The following is a 16,890-nucleotide window of genomic DNA, read 5'->3' on the forward strand; positions in this document are numbered from 1 at the left end:
GGGTAGGCAAGGGATTTAAAGAGGTGAAATTAGTGAGACAAGGCAAAACTTGGGAAGAAACACGATTTTTGTTTGACTTGGAAGATCAGCCGGAGAGGAAGGTGGGCAACAGTTAGAGGTGTTTTCTGTTCCAGATAGATGAGTTTGGTGCTTGCTTTTGTGGTCATCAATGACCAGAAAGTGAGGTAACCTGAATGCTTTGTGCTTGGGGGAGAGGTATCTGTAAGCAACTGGGAGGGGCCCTTAACACAAACATAAAGGCAATTCTGAATGAAAAGAAAGCTTAGATCTAAGAGTGGCACAGTGTTTAAGTTCCACTTCTGTGTCTGTGTAACCTCATTAACAAAATGGCAGAAATAACAGAACTTATCTCCTGGTTTTAATAGAACCCTTAGGTCAGTGATTTGAAGTATTTGTTACTTGCTGTTAGTTTTCAAATACGGATGGAAAGCCAGGCCTAGGAAAGATTAAGGAACTTGTCAAAGGTCACAGATACCAAGGCATGTGGGGTCTAGGCTTGGAATATCCAGTTCTTGGGTTTTTATTCAAGGATGAAATAAAAGCTCACAAAGACTGCAGAGTAGCTAGGAAACTATTAAAAAGCACAAGAGTCATACACATAGGAAAGAAACACTGCAAGAGAGTACGAAATTGTTCAAGAACCTGATTTTTATTTGGGACCGCCTTTTATGCTCTCTAAGGAAAGGAGACGTTTGATTACCTGGGACATAATGGATGGCTTTATGTTTTGTTCAATAAATTTGATTATGTAAGTCTTTGCTTTCTGTGTTTGTCCCTCTCATGATGCATCCAATGTGAAGGAACAGATTGATAGACACACAGAGTCTCACCATGTAGGCCTTGCTGGCATGCAACTTATTATGTGTATATCAGGTTTGTCTTGAACTCACAGAAATCCACCTGCCTCTGCTCCTGAGTGCTGGGATTAAACTACTACTCTACCATCTTTGACAATATTTGAGTTAAATCATATGTACATCCAATTATGCATTGGCATATACGATTAACTTACTGTGTAGGTACACAAAAAAAGTTGAGTCAGGATCAGACCCCTGCCTTTCCTACCAAAATACAGGAAATTCATCTAAATAGAACTTCTCCAAGTTTGATGTCCAAGACATTAAAGAGAAATTATTCCATTGTTCAGAGACAGTTGTTCATTTTTTTTTTTTTTTTTTTTAGTTTTTCGAGACAGGGTTTCTCTGTATTGTTTTGGATCCTGTCCTGGAACTCACTCGGTAGACCAGGCTGGTCTCGAACTCACAGTGATCCGCCTATCTCTGCCTCCCGAGTGCTGGGATTAAAGGCGTGCGCCACCAACGCCCGGCCGACAGTTGTTCATACTGCTCAATAAAGATGGAAGTCTAAGTTGCTACTTGTGATTTTAGAAGAAGGTAGGTGTATATAGTACCTGCAGATGAGATATCTAGGTTGCCAAGTGCATTGTTGGAAGAGTGAGTCTAAGCCAATGGGATCTAAGGCTGCTAAACTATTACCTATGCTTATCTGTGTGGTTCTGCCTTTTCATGCTTATGGGTCCTAGAGCTGAGTTAGTCCTTGGCATATGGCTTGCATGCAGTTGCCTCATAAATATTGTAGGAGAAGGGATTCAGTATTGACACTTTTTTTTAATGAATAGTAATCAGTGGTTCCATACTCCTGACTGTTGCATGTTGGGGACTATCTCCCTATATGTTTCATGATTCCTTCTTTCCCAGTGCCCACTTAACTCTCAGTATACTTCCTGTTATGAGAATGATGGTCTCTGTGTGACTTTTTAAAAAATTGTTCTTCAAACATGGTTTTCTAAACTAAGCACTCCAGTAAGTGTTGAGTTCTCCCCAGTGGTGAACACTGAGCTGTAACTGCTTCACTGATTATTCATTTTCATGTTGTTGAGGGCATATCAGCTTCAGCAGTAAGAGATTGGTCAGTTGCCTTGTGCTGGAGAAATAGAATGAGCATGCAAGTGACCTTATGGTGACAGGTTCAGTTCTATAGAGAGTTACATACTCAATTGTTGATTTGTGTGTGTGTGTGTGCACACATGTTAACACACCATTTCAAATCTTGATTGGAACAAGCTCAGATCAAATATAATAAATGAAATATTGTCTCAAATACTATTTTAAAGTATATTTTGTTACTGGCAACCTGTTGGAGCTCTTCTGCCTCATTTATTTCTTCTATTATTTCTTTTAAAACATCTGTAGTTGACTGCATTTCATCCATGAGAGCAAGTATAAATTACCCCACTGATGACAGCCGTAGAAGGCTTATTAATAAACCAGACAGCAGTCCCGGCTCTGTATCTATGGATCCTGAGAAAAGGTCAAGGGTGAAAGTAGTTCTGAGGAGGTTTATACTCATGAACTATATAGGAAAATAGTATTAATACTACAGAAATTTACAGCTGGTGAACCTGGCAACTTGAAAGTGTTTGTTTACCTGTGCTCCTCCTTGAGCTGTTCCAAAATGCCAGTCAACGTGTAAAGAGAATGTGAACAATAATGACAAGTGGTAAATAATATGTAAAGTAGCATTTGGCAAAGTGAAAGCAAGTACATTCAGATGCTACGTGGACATTATGGGTATCACTCAGCAAGTAGCTGAAAGAAACAACTTATGGGAAATGGTGGCTACCTCTGCTCAGTCCATATCTATATATCTATATCTCATTTAAATTTATTGTATGTGCATTGATGTAAAGGTGTCAGGTTCTTTGGTTGAGTTACAAGACAGCTGCAAGTTGCTATGTGATCCTCTGTCCGCTGGAAGAGCAGCTCGTGCTCTTAACAGCTGAGCCATCTCTCCAGCCCCTCTCTGCTCAGTCCTTATGGACATATGTACTCTTTGAGGAATTAAAGTTAACAAGGCTCCAGGTTTGGACATAATCAGACAAGTCTTGCAAAGGTACTATGTCAGAGTACCGATACTATCCTGAAAACAGTCTCAGCCATAGAGTGAGGCATTTTTTCAAGATGCAGGACACTCAAGGTGTTAATCAACCCAAATAAAAGATCTATCTGAAAGAGGTCCATTAGTGTTCTACCACAAGAATAGAACTATCAGCTCCTTAAATGAAAATAAAGAATAAATTATGAAAGTTTTCACAGAAGAGACAGTGTAAAATTATAGCATCATAATGATAAACTTTGGGGGAAATAATGAAAATGAAAGGCAAGCAGGAAACATACATTTCACCTAGAATATCCAGGACCTATTCCTGTTACAGTAGAAAGACAAACTTGGGGACACCCAAGACCTCTATGTGTTTTTTCTCTTATATCTTTTCTGAAGAAGCTACTTTAGATACCTCTTTAAAATACAAGGAAAGGAAAGAGATGGATAGATTCAAGGAACCAGTGACCTAAAATTCTGCAAAAACAAAAGCAAGTCTAGGATGAAAGAGATACTAAAATGGCACAGCAGGTCTGGTGACTCAGGTTAGAGGAGAAGGGGGCTCCAAGTAGACTTCAGTGAAAACAAACAAAAAAATGAACTGACAAATTATTACTAGATTGTGAGTGTTTGACTAGGGGAGGAAAAGTATGGGAAAGGTTTGCTTTTGTTTTGTTTTTCAGCTGGAGTATTTTAAGAATATCAGCAAATAAGTACATTAAAGTCATGACAATTAATAGGAAGGTATAAATAAAATAGGAATATATTAATCCCATTCTGATGTGAGTTTTTCATCATCAACATAATCCTGATCATGTATGTAAGTAGTAGCAACTATGGTGAATGGAAAGAAGCCTATATTCTGTCTAAGAGTCAGGCCTATCAATTGTCATCAGAGGGGCTTCACCTAGCAACTGATGGAAAACAAATACAGAGACCCATAGACAAACATTTTGAAAAAGAGTGGGAGGGGAGGATTCTAGGAGTCAGAGGGATCAAGGATACCACAAGAAATCCCACAGAATCAACTAACTTATATTCATAGGGACTAGCAGAGACTAAACCAATAATCAGGGATCCTGTATGGGACTGAGGTAGGCCCTCTGCATATATGTTACAGTTGTGTATCTCAGTCTTCTTGTGGAATTTCTAATATTGGAAACAGGAGCAATCTCTTTTCCCTGCTTTTGGGACCCTTTTCCTCCTACTGGGTTGCCTCATCCAGTCTTAGTAGGAGAAGAAGTGCCTAGTCTTACTGCTACTTGATATGCTATATTTGGCTATAGGTCTGCTCTTTTCTGAAGAAAAAGGAGGAAGAGTGGATGGTCATGGTAGGGGGGAGGGACTTGGAGGTGAGTAGGGAAGGAGGGCCAACTATGATTGGGCTGGGAAAAAATAATTAAAAACAAAAACAGAAAAAGAAATCAGGGCTGTAAGTCCAAAGGTAAATGTCAGTCCACAGCAGAACTATTTGGCTTCATAAGTTTGACATGTGATAAGGGATATTAAAATAGGCTCATGTGACAGCTAATTGTTATTGAAATCCAGATATTATATTGGGGGGTTAGCTCATGTTTTATGTCTTCTAGTTATTACTGTTCTTTTCTAAAGAAGCAATTGTCATTAGTACCCAGGGGGAGAAATTTGATCTTTTGTCTTTGAGTGTAAGATCACATTTTTGATAATTCATAAAAGGTATGTTCAAGGTCATCTGTTCATCTACTTAGCAGCAAGTTTCCAGAGTTTGTAACTGGGAATGACAAAAGATGAAAGTTGATGCTACAAATGGATAACTTACCAGTTTACCAAATACAGATAGTTTATAAGGTTTATTTTCAAGTTGACTTTATTGATAATTGTAATTTTAAATTTTCCTCAGGTCATTATGGTCTTTCTATTCATTCAATAAAACAAAAATAATCATAATTTGATCCTCCCTTGGAGTTAATGCCTTGGTGGACACTATAATAAGAAAGAACACTTGTGTGTAGCCTGCCCACTGTTAGGAATATGGTGTAAGATGGGTGGGACTGCAACGGATCCTATTGTGGGGGACAAACACAACATCAGGCAGAAATTATATGGGAAGGAAGTTGTGACACAAAAAAGAAATGGACCCAGAGACTCATATTGGGGTTCAAGCTTTAAGCTGAAGATCAGAAAAGCAAAGCATCTGGCCACTAGCTCTCACGTCTAGCTCAGGCTAAAAGGGCTGATCCATGAATGTGCTCTTCACCAAGTCTCAAACTGCTGCCTCTCCTCAGTGTGACTGGTGAATGAATGCCACTCTGAGACCTTGCTTCTTATATACTTCCCTAATGTAGGGATTAAAGGTGTGAGCTATAATTCTGTTTTAGACTGATTCACTCTTGTGTAGATCTGGGTGGCCTTGGACTCACAGAGATCCATCTATCTCTTAATCCTGAGTCCTAGGATTAAAGGTGTGTACCACCACCTCCCAGCTTCTGGCTGCTGGGATTAAAGGTATGTGCCTGTCTTCTATGACTTGTGGCTGGCTTTGCTTTCTGAATCCTCAGGTGTTAAGTGGAGCTTTTTCTTTACTAGCCGCTTTGGTTTATCCCCCGCCAGCCGCCTGGGCTCTGCTGCATTGTAGTCCCCAAATAACACACAAGACGCTGTATTAATTATGAAGCTGTTGGCCTTGCTTGTTTCTTACTGGCTAGCTCTGACTTAAGTAATTACCCCATAATTGTTAATCTAAGTATTTCTCTTACCGGAGAATAGTTCCGGGCTTCCTACCTCCATGGCATTACATCTTGACTCTCTTGTGTTTCTCCTTCCCAGAATCCTCCTGGACTCCTATCCCCACCTATCTAGGTTTCCTATTGGCTCAACAGTACTTTATTGACAAATGTACAGGACTTCCCCCAACACTCAGGCAAGCTTTAATAAATCATAAATAACATATCACTACAGGAAGTTTTATTGGGAAAAGGGAATGTAGTGGAGAAAGGGAAGGGAGGGGAGAGAAGAGAAAGAGAGGCCATCTTCAAGGAAGAGAGAAGAGAAGAAAAGAGAAGGGAAGGGAAGAGAAGACAAGGGAAGAGAAGAGACAGGAAAAATTCCCTCTCCCCCTTCAGAGGAACAGTAGGAGAGCAGAAGTGGGCAGAGTTTGCCACGTAAAGGGACCTTTGCACCTGTGTGCAGACTACATAGTGACATAGCAGTCATAGGACTCTGTACTGGCCAGGGTACTGCTTGAGTATATTCTGCCAGGTGGCAGGTTTATTATTTAAACGTTGAGGAGTTAGGTGTGGCAGGTTAGGGAATGAGGCTGTCCAGTTCTTGAGGCTACTTCCTGATGACCTGGGGGGTGTCGACCATCTTCAGGGGACCTGAGGAAGCTGGGGTGCTGCCATATCCTGGGGTAGCTGAGTGTTTCATTGTGTCCAGGTTGTATGGAACTCTCTGGCACTTCTTAGACCTGGAAAGATGTTGGCAGAGCAGAGGACAAGGTTAAGTTTAGGAAATTTTTTTTCTTAGGTTCTGGTGATTGAAGGGGGAAGGTATCACAATCAGGGAAAGGTGGAGGCCTTGGACTGTTTATTGACAGTACCTATCTGGAGTGTATCTGACCTGTTCTAGGTGAATCGAAGTCAACTACCTGGAACTTATAAGAATCCTTTGAGTTTGTGAAAATATAAGTTTTAGACACATTAGCACTTCCATTGTTTATAATATGTACTGAAATTTGCATTGTAGAAATGGCAGTGTACTCATATCTGAAATTATTTTTGGCTGAAAACATTAACACTCTTCCTTTCATCTGGAAAACTGTGACAGATATTTTTAACATAATGAAAAGTACCTTAATCTTCAGCTTGCAGTTATGATTGTAAACTGGAAAATATTTCATTCTTTTAAATGTATCAAATCACTTATTCCTTTTCATTTTTTAAACATTTCCATCCTTACAACTTGCATTCATACACCTTAGTTTAGTTTCTTAGACCTTTCCATCCTCAGGCCTTTATAAGTTGCATTCATATACCTTAAAACACCTTCTTAGACCTTTCTATCCTCACATCTTAAGCTCTTGTGTCTTTAGATAAATAAACCTTAAAGCATCTGTTTCTGAAATCTGTTTTATGAGTTTATTCCCTTTTTGAGTCCAGTAATGAGGTAAACTTAGTATTGGCTCTAGGAGAGTAGGTCCTGTAACTTGAATTTTTACAGAGACCTGATAAGGCACCTGAAACTTTGGCTGTTTTTTAAGCTGTTAAAGCTAATAGTTGTCAAAAGCATCCAAGTTTTTGAGAAGGATAAATCTTACCTGAATTAATGATTATAGAATGACAGAGACTTACTAGCTGGCCACTTGGACAGCTACTTCCAGAGTCCTCCACAGTTGTTGAGGGCAGAGGCTTTAGGACATTTGCCTTCTACTGTCAACACAGGCAAGGGCCTGCCTGACATAAAGAAGATCCTGTGGAGTAGGAGTTTTTAATGAAGACCAGCCTCCTATTGTCTGCACAATACGGAGGCTATCGATTCCAGTGTCCTGTTGTCCATGGTATGAGGAGCTCTTTGCAGCAGTTGAGGTGAAAGGCAGGTTTTCTCAGTGACTAGTGCTGCCACTTATGAATCAAGTTGCAGGTGGAGTTTCTTCAGCCTTCTCTGTCTTCTTTGGAGGAAATGGGGTGCTGCCAGGAGCTGGCAATCTCTGTTATGAAAAGCTTTTAATAAAACATTTAAATGCCATATTCTCTGGATTGCTGAGCATTTGAGGGCTGTCTATTGAGTATATCTGAATAGATAAACTTTGTCTTTAGTTATTCATCTTAAGCTCATAAGTGGCTAGGTGAGGCTTTATGCCTTTAATTAATTATAGCTGTACTTAGTATGGCTACAATGACATTAGTACAGGATCTGTCTGAAGAGCTGCATCCAAGCTGAGAGACCCTGGAGGGATGAACTTCTCTAGGGTTCAGCCTTGCTTGTGTCTCACCTTCCTATTGATCTGCAGAGTGACCCCTAAGGCTTCTTACCACCACCTGATCTCATAGGTGATAGCAATGTAATGAGTGACTTTTTATTATAACTAAATTTATTTAGCTTAGCTACTGAGAACAGCCTCACCCTCATTCTGTTGTTTTACCTTGTATCCAGGAGTGGACCAAGCTTTGCCTCAAGAACGACGGGCACCTGTCACCCCTTCCTCAGCCTCTCGATACCACCGCCGAAGATCCTCAGGCTCTCGAGATGAACGTTATAGGTCAGGTAAGGAATTGTATGGAGGCACTAGACTCGCTGTACTTGGGTCTGTTACTGTGAATAAATTGGGTCCTTCTTCCTGTTGGCTATGAGGCACAAGTTCAGGACATTTGAACTTTGCACAGGTGGAGCTCTAGCTCATGTACCAGTGTATGTTCTAGACTACTGGTTCTCAACCTTCCAAATTCTATGACCCTACAGTTCCTCATGTTGTGGTGACCCCACAGTAAAATTATTTCTTTGCTACTTTGTAACTGTAATTTTGCTAATGTAAATATCTGATATGTAGGATATCTCTTATGTAACTGTTGTGGAAGGGTTATTCAACCCTGAAGGGGTCACAACAATAAGTTGAGGACCACTGGTCTAGGCTAACCACACAATCCATAGCAAGTCTTTTCTGTTAGGTAAAGTAATAATTGTAATAATTGTTACCTCTTTAAATACTTGTTACCTGTAAGCAGAGATGACCAGACCACCTTAACAGTTAGTTTACACTCAGATGGCTTTCAATCAGAGGTTTTTTTTTTTTTTTTATTCACCCCTTCCCACTGTCCTTTCTTGTTTCTCACACCCTCTGGACCCTGTAGGCACCTGCATTGACATGTGTACATTCCTACAAGTAGATGTGCATATTTTAAAAAATAAACATCTAAAAAGATATGAGATATTTTTTCTACTGCTGTCCTATCTTTTCAGTTTTTTAGTAGATTTCATTTGCAAGGAAAGAGCCTCCTACCTCCTTAAGAGACCTGAAGGTCTCCGTCCACTTGTAGTAAAGCTGCTTTAGTTGCTTCAGTGATCAAATTATATTACCTATGAAATAATTCTGTTACCTTATAGATAATTGAACTAATTAACAATCGATTCAGCTAGCTATATAATAGCAAACTTAATTTCTCTTGGCTATATATATGTGAGCCAAGCTACATTTAGTTTCTAGGGATGGATTTGTCTCTTCCTCCTCTGTTTTTTTTTTCCATTCTTTCAGCAAATATATAAATAATTTTGTGTACTGAGCACTTTGCTATGAGTTGTGGCTGAGGCAGAGCTGTAGCAACACACAGTCCCCGCATTCAAAGAACTTCTAGATAATTTCTACCTTCATCCTAAAGCTTAATTTTTAGTTTGATGTTTTTCTTTCTCATGACGGTGGTTTTACTGACTTCATGGAGATTCTTAGGGCATGACCTATGCTTTCTCTGAACAATTCAATTTCTTCCTTATTGATTATAATAGAAACATGCTTATTTCCTTATTATGTTATACTAGTATAACCTATTAGACAAAAGTGCACATAGTAGTATTGAATTAGTCTGTGAATTTCACCTATTATACCAAGAATGGTGACAATTCATTTCTAGAGGGATGCTCTGTTCCATGGGGTTGTTAGTATAAACATGAGACCTGTTAATTTTAAATAAAGATTAAATTAAGTTAAAAATTCTGTTCTACCTTACTAGCAACATTTAAAGGTGAGCAACTTCCATACTGCACACTGCGTATAGGAACTTTGTTATACCTACCAAATGTCCTAATATAGGAAAATTGTTCTGGGAACTCATGGAAGAAAAGGCAAAAGATGCAGTTAAAAGAGCATAAAGGTTGATTGGCTCCACACTGAAGAAAGTGAAATTAATTTGGTTAACTATGCCTAGTCAATAGGAGATTTTAGAAATGTAAATATAGCAGAAGATGTATAGTATAGGCTGGTAGGATTGGGATGGATTTCTAATTCAAAGCAGGAACATATTAAAGGACTGTGGGATTATAGACATGAAGAAAAGATGGAGAATTACAATCTGTAGGGTGCAATGGAAACAGTACTTAGGAGGAAATTAGTGTCAAATACTCAGGAAAAGGAGATATCCTTGAAAGTGCAAAAATAAGCACTTGATTTTGGGCAATAGAAAAGAAAAATTAACTCCTCATAAAGAAGAAATGAGAAAACAAGGTAAACTAAAATCAAGAAATTACAGACCTGTTGTTATGTTGTAAGGCACTCAGAAGCTATGCTTGTCCTCATAAGAAGAAAACTGAATATTCTCAAAACTAAGGATTCTTCGCAGATTCATCCCAGAATTGTTGACTCAAATTTGCAAATGGATAATGTAAGCAGGGATATGGAGAGCCTAATCCTCAAGATCTGTTAAAAAAAAAATCAAATACCTACAGTGGTTCATTTTCCTTTTCCCAGCAGTCATTACTTGCCTGAAGTTTTTTTTTTTTCTAGGACTGAGACTCTGAAAAATTTCCCCTTCTATGCTAAAGTGTACATTGATATGGCTATTGTTCTAGTGTTGTTTATGTAGCCATTTCAATTACAGACTGCTTCACGACAGACTCCCTATTGTTTTGGCTCTCATAAACTTTCTACCCCCTGTTCCCTGAGCCAAAGATTTAGGAGCTATGCCTCTTTGTTTGTATATATACACACATATATATTTGTTCACACACTTATGTAGCAATAATAAAGAAAAATAATCTATCAACTTGAGAGAGGGGATAAGGAATGGAGAGCTATTTGGAGGAAAGGGGAAGGGGAAAATGATGTAATTCTATTTCAATTAAAAACATTAAAAAAGAATAAATGGCGATAAAATAAAATATTTTTCAAATTGACCTAACAGACAAAGATGAAATAATTATAGCTTATGTATTAGTAAAATAAATGACAGGATGTAGATTTGGGGAATAATTTGTAGTAAAGTCCTTAGACCACTAATGAGGTGGTATTATCTTATTTCAAAGTCTACTTGGATTAACTATAAATGTATGTTGTCAACTCAAGGGCAACCATGCAGAAAGGATTACAATAAAGTATAATTGACATGGCAAGAGAAAGGAAAATTATATTATATACAATTTAGTACTATAAAAGGCAGAAAATATGTGTTAAACAAGAAAAGAAATATAGGTCAATGGTAAGAAACTTTCAGAGTGGATTTAAAACAAGACTCAAGTATGTATTCCCTCCTAAGAGGTCTACATTTAATATGCAGTTGTAAATTAAAGAGGTGGATAAAATAAGCATTGTAATTCTAGTTAAGATATCTGGGGGACAAGGACAATTGCCACAGATAAAGACAAGAAAAGGAAAGGTGACTAAAAATCCTTAATACATCGGTAAGCAATGTTAAACCATCACTGCATATGAGGCAAGAAACCCAGCAGTGAGGAATGGAACGTTATGTGATAGTGGGACATGACTTCCTAAAGATCCAAGAACAGAAAATCAGGAAGAACATAAGTGAACTGAACAATAACATCAGTCAACTAGACTTCATTGGTGCAGAGTATTTCAGACATCAAGAGAATTCACACTTGTTAAGTTTACACAGAACATATTCATTAAGGCAGATAATATTCTCAGTCATAAAAGATATTGCCGTCCTGTCTCATAAAACCAAAAAAAAAGTTATTGCCATTAACACAATAGAAATAAACTATGCTTACAAACCATGGGATGGATTAAAATAGATGCTTATAATGGAAAGAGATGGGCAACCCCCAAATACCTGGAAGTTTAGAACATTATTTCTAAGTGACACATTAATCATAGTCTCCAGACACTGACAAATATTTTGAACTAAAAGAAAATGAAAACACATATGACCAACCTTGTCATGTTTCTAAGTAGTGCTTAGAAATGTTTAGAATATTGAAAGTATGCATTAAAAACTAAGAATTCGGGGCTGGAGCAGTGGTTAAGAGCACTGACTGCTTTTCCAGAAGACTCAGGTTGAATTCCCAGCACTCAAATGGCAGGTTACAACTGTTTGTAACTCCAGTTCTAGGGGATCCAACGCCTTAACACAGGCATACATGCAGGCCCAACACCAAAACACATTAAAAAAGAACTAAGAAATTAGTAATAATTAATTAAAATTTAAGTTGTATCTTTAAGGGATTAGGAATGAATACCCTAAGACAAAACTGTGGAAAGGTATTATAAAACTATAGGCAGATGTCTCGTGAGTTAGATACAGAAATCTTAGGAACATTAGCAAATTTAGTGCAATAATGTATAGAATGAGTTATATGCAGTTACACAGTGGCATTGATTTTCGAAGTACAAGACTGGCTTAGCATTTGTAAGTCAATGAATTCATCAAAATAACAAGCTAAAGAAGTCAAAAAGTCATCTGATTTCATCAATTGATACAGAAAAAGGAGTCAGCGTAATATAATAGTTGTGGGGGAACCTCTCTACAAATTAAGAATAAAGAAGGACACCCTCAATAAAGTTGAATGTTCAAGGTGATCGCCATAGGACATGTAAACGTTCAATGAATAAATTTATATAATAATAAATATTGACAGAACACATACAAAATAAATTGATTTTAGGCATAAAAAGATAATATTTTAATTGCCAAAAACAAATTATCCACGAAGATCCAGGGACAAAGTAAAGGTTGCTTCTCCTATGCATTTTCATACTAGAGTTTCTAGCTGGTAATAGAGAAGAGGAAAGAAACTACACAGATTGAAAGGATGAAGGTAAACTATACATCCCGAGGTGACAAGAATGTATGTAGGAATCACAAAGATTTAGCAACAATAGAAAAATGCTCCTGTAGCTAATATGCAATTACAGCAAGATTACAGATTATAAGAGCAAATCACCAAAATGGATTTTGATAGCTGTGATGGCTACTCTTGGCTGTCACTTTGACTACATCAGGAATGAACTACAGTCCAGAAACAGAGGGTACACCTGATCTTTAATCCAGATCTTGAGTTGGGAGGACACACCTTTAATCTGGGCCACACCTTTTGCTGGAAGCCTATATAGGAACATGGAAGAAGAAGGAGGCTTTTGCTCTTTGCCTGCCTGCTTGCTAGCAAGTCCATTCCTTCACTGGCACTAAAGACTACTTCTTAGGGATTCCAATATCTACTGAAGACCAGCTGAGATATCCAGCCTTGTGGACTGAGACTTTGGGATTCTTGAACTTTCCAGCCATTGTTGGATTAGTTGGACCACAGCCTGTTAGTGATTCTAATAAATCCCCTTTCTATATACAGAAAAAAAAGAGCAAATCACTCTTTTATGCATTTGCAATGAACCTTTAGAATTTGAATTTTTAAAGCATATAATAATTGGCACTATAATATAAAGTACCTAGGTACAATGCTAAGAAAGCACATGGCAAGATTATGTGAGGAAAACAACAAATGAAACTAGAGGAATGCCAAGTATATCATTACATGTCTATGATTTCAGAATTTTGAAGATCAAGATAGGAAGATTGTGATCTGGAGGTCAGAGTGGACTCTATAGCAGGATCTTGTCGTTAAGAGGGGCTCAGCATGTAAACTACCAAAGCCCAACAATCTGACTTTGAGCCCCAGAATCTACATGATAGAAAAAGAGAACCAATTCTCTCAAGTTGTTTTCTAGCATATGTATATCTTCACATACATCAAATAATGTGTGCCCCATATGTTTTTAAAAGACTTTAATAAGCTGGGCAGTGGTGATACACACCTTTAATCTCAGAACTCGGGAGGCAGAGTCAGCCTTGTCTACAGAGTGAGAAAGAGTTCTAGTTCAGCCTTGTCTACAGAGTGAGATCCATGACAGCTAGGACTGTTTCACAGAGGAACCCTGGCTTGAAAAACAAAACAAGACAAAAAGACCTTAATAAATACTCTATTAGTGGTATACTTAGGAAAACCTACTGTTGTTCAGATTCCATTTCAAATAACTTCATCTATAAGACTAGGAATTCATCTTAATGGTAGAGCCTATGCCTAGTATAAACAAGGCCCTATATTTGAGCCCCAATACCAAAAGAAAAAAAAAAACCTCCTCTGACTTGATCAGTATGTTAAATATAATTCCAATCACATAAAATTTTTGAGAAGGTTACTACTAGAGATTCAGTTTTTTTGTTGCTGTTGCTATCAAGAAATTTTTTCTTAAGTTCATATAGAAATATGAAGACCTAGAACAGAACCGTTCTAGGACCAATATCCATGGCCTACCTTGAAAGTAAATGAGAAAAGAGCAGAAGTGTTAGCCAGTGGAGCATTGTAGACAATCCAGAAATGGACCACTAATGGGGAAAGATTATCCTTTCAGCAAATGACAGGACAACTGCACATGTGCATAAAAACAAAACAAAAACTAGACATTGAATTTAGGTCTGAACTGAAAAAAAAATTACAGCTCCATGTATAAAACACAAAGTTCCGCCAGGCGGTGGTGGCACACGCCTTTAATCCCAGCACTCAGGAGGCAGAGGCAGGTGGATCTCTATGAGTTCGAGGCCGGGCTGGACCGACAGCCTCCAAAACAATACAGAGAAACCCTGTCTCGTAAAAACCAAACCAAACCAAACCAAAACCAAAACCAAAACCAAAACAATAACAACAACAAAAAAAACCCCACAAAGTTCCTGGAAGGCAGCATGGAGGAAATGGAGATGAACTTCAGTGTGGTGATGAATTTTAGGTAACATACAAAAGGTGCAATCCAAAAAGGAAAAATTAAAAGTTGAGCTCAACTGAAATTAAAAACCTGTGTCCTAATATAGTGAATGATAGGCCACAGATGTGGGTCTCTTTTAACCTATCAATGATGAATTATAATAGCCAGCCTATTAAAAAAGTAAGAAAGCAACCAAATTCAAACATGGACAGAGATATGAATAGGCATCTTCCCCAAGTGATGCACAGATGGTACATAGAGCATGGGAGAAGATGCTCTGCATATGTCAAAAGAGAAATTCAGATTAATAAGGCAAGATACTGTGAAAATAATGAAAATTCAAGGCTAGGAAAGACATGGAGCATCAAGGACTTTCATTGGTGATGAGGATGCATAATACATAGCCATTTAAGGAGATTGTTAGATGGTTTCTTATAAAGCTAAACATACTCCCTAATGTCTCCTCAAAGGACCAAAACAACAACAACAAAAAACAAACCTGCATACCAGTGTTCACAGCAACGTTGTTCTTGATGGGTAAAATTTGAAGAAACCAAGATGTATCTTCATTTATCAATTTTAAAATACATCAGGCAGTGGTTTACTAATGGTAAAAAAAAGTATACTATTGATCAATGAAAAGATACCCTTATTAGTATCAGCCAATGTATTTTACTGAGATGATAGCAGATGGTAGTATTTACTCTTCATTTTTCAAGATACTAGTTATTTCCAGTGTGAGACAGAGTGTTTCTGGGTGTGCTCTTGCTCACCTTCATTCCCAGCACTTGAGAGGCTGAGGCAGGTGGATCACACTTTTATGTGAATTTGGGGTACATATGGAGGTTCTATCTCAAAACAAAATTCAAAACTCCAAAAGTGGAGTTCTCTGTTCTTTAAAAACATCTGCCCATTTCCTGAATTTTTCTGTTCAATGATATTAGACTTTTGACTTGGATAGTCTCATGAATGGAAAGAACCTGGTGGGGTTTTGTTGTTGTTGTTGCTGTTTTGTCTTGTTTTGTTTTGGTGGAGGGATTTAACTTCAGAATTCTGTATCAGAGCCTGTAGGTAAATGGAATGGAGTAATTCATTGACTCCTATAGAGAGTTGAACAGTGTCCATATTCTTCCTTGCTGTTCATATGCAGTTCATAGATTTTTTTTTCTTGCAGTCTGTGGCCAGACAGGAACACCTATATCAGAATAAGTGTATTTGGGTGACTGCCATTCACTTGTGCACCACAATTGTCATGTGTTCTACAGTATTATTGTTACAAGAATTTATGGTGCAGTCTATGAAGACTAGGTTGAGTCAGTCAACAGCCTATGTGCTCTGTGATCCTAAGTGTTGTATACTCAATGTAATAGTGTTTGCTTCAAAATATTGGTGAAGGTAGCTGTCATCTTGTACTTGTTTGCAAAAAGCATTTACTGCTTTGCTTTGTGTGTTTATCTTATGTAATTTTCTCAGCTATGTGATAGTATTTACATTTTATAGATGATGAAATTGTATTCTTGCCTTAAAAATATATTGAAGTCTAGTGTGGGGGTGCATAGCTGTAATCCCAGCACTCGGGAAGCAGAAGAATTGCTGAGAGTTTGTAGGCAGCCTGGATTATGTATTGATACACTGCCTTAAAACACAAGACAACAAAACAAAAATTGTATTTAGAGTTAGTGTAGATTGTAGCAAATAGAACTGGTATTTTTCCACCAAAGCCTGAGTTCTTAATCCTGATGTTTCTAAAGAAATGCAGATGTATTTTTCCATTGCTAAATTCGTTGTGTCTTCCATCAATATAGAGTCCTAGTTCCTAGAACTAAATGAAAAGAAAAACTTCCTATGTCTATTAGAGGAAGGTAATATGAGTAGATAAATTGTTAGAAGCCAGGAAAGTCTATCTTCTAACCCAGTTGGAGGAGTGAGGACTGAGTAGATAAACAAGCCAGTTACCCATGGTGATTATTTTAGAAAGAGATATTTGCATGAAATAGAGACAAATGGGCCAGAGCTACCCAACATTTTGCTGTGCTATTGAGCTTTTAATAAACTCTAGCTGAGGGAGACACTGGTGCCTTTTCTTCAAGCACTTTGTGTTATGCAAAGATGTTTATTATTTCCAGTACTTTCTGAAATTCTGCTTAAGAAATGTCTCTTAGTGAGATGTGTTTGATGCTATAAATATAAGAAGTTCCTAAAAAATTGTTTACTAACAATAGTGATCTGCTAATTTAGTGCTGTGTGAAGCTTGTCTTACATCATATAGTATTTTTTATAGTTGAATGCTTTGA

General features: G+C 37.8%; 1 protein-coding gene and 1 long non-coding RNA gene across 6 annotated transcripts in view; one reads left to right on the top strand and one right to left on the bottom strand.

Moving 5' to 3' along the window:
- The window catches only part of Dip2c (disco interacting protein 2 homolog C), a 368,984-nt gene that overhangs the window by 190,610 nt on the left and 161,484 nt on the right, over positions 1-16,890 (top strand). For all 4 annotated transcript variants that reach the window (XM_013114670.3, XM_013114671.3, XM_013114672.3 and 1 more), the window contains one exon: positions 8,053-8,163. In XM_013114670.3, the coding sequence (XP_012970124.1) occupies positions 8,053-8,163 (111 nt within the window). The remainder of the gene's footprint in view (positions 1-8,052; positions 8,164-16,890) is intronic.
- Positions 6,142-8,181, bottom strand: LOC121143531. Of its 2 annotated transcripts, none has more exons than XR_005880765.1 (3): positions 8,042-8,181; positions 7,251-7,619; positions 6,142-6,367 (listed from the first exon to the last, which is right to left on the bottom strand). It is a non-coding gene; the product is annotated as an uncharacterized LOC121143531 (long non-coding RNA). The 2 variants fall into 2 exon arrangements; XR_005880766.1 differs by having other exon boundaries at positions 7,251-7,606; positions 8,042-8,175.

The sequence above is a fragment of the Mesocricetus auratus genome, unplaced genomic scaffold (genome assembly GCF_017639785.1).
Source record: "Mesocricetus auratus isolate SY011 unplaced genomic scaffold, BCM_Maur_2.0 Super-Scaffold_100013, whole genome shotgun sequence".
In the NCBI taxonomy this organism is placed as follows: domain Eukaryota; kingdom Metazoa; phylum Chordata; class Mammalia; order Rodentia; family Cricetidae; genus Mesocricetus; species Mesocricetus auratus.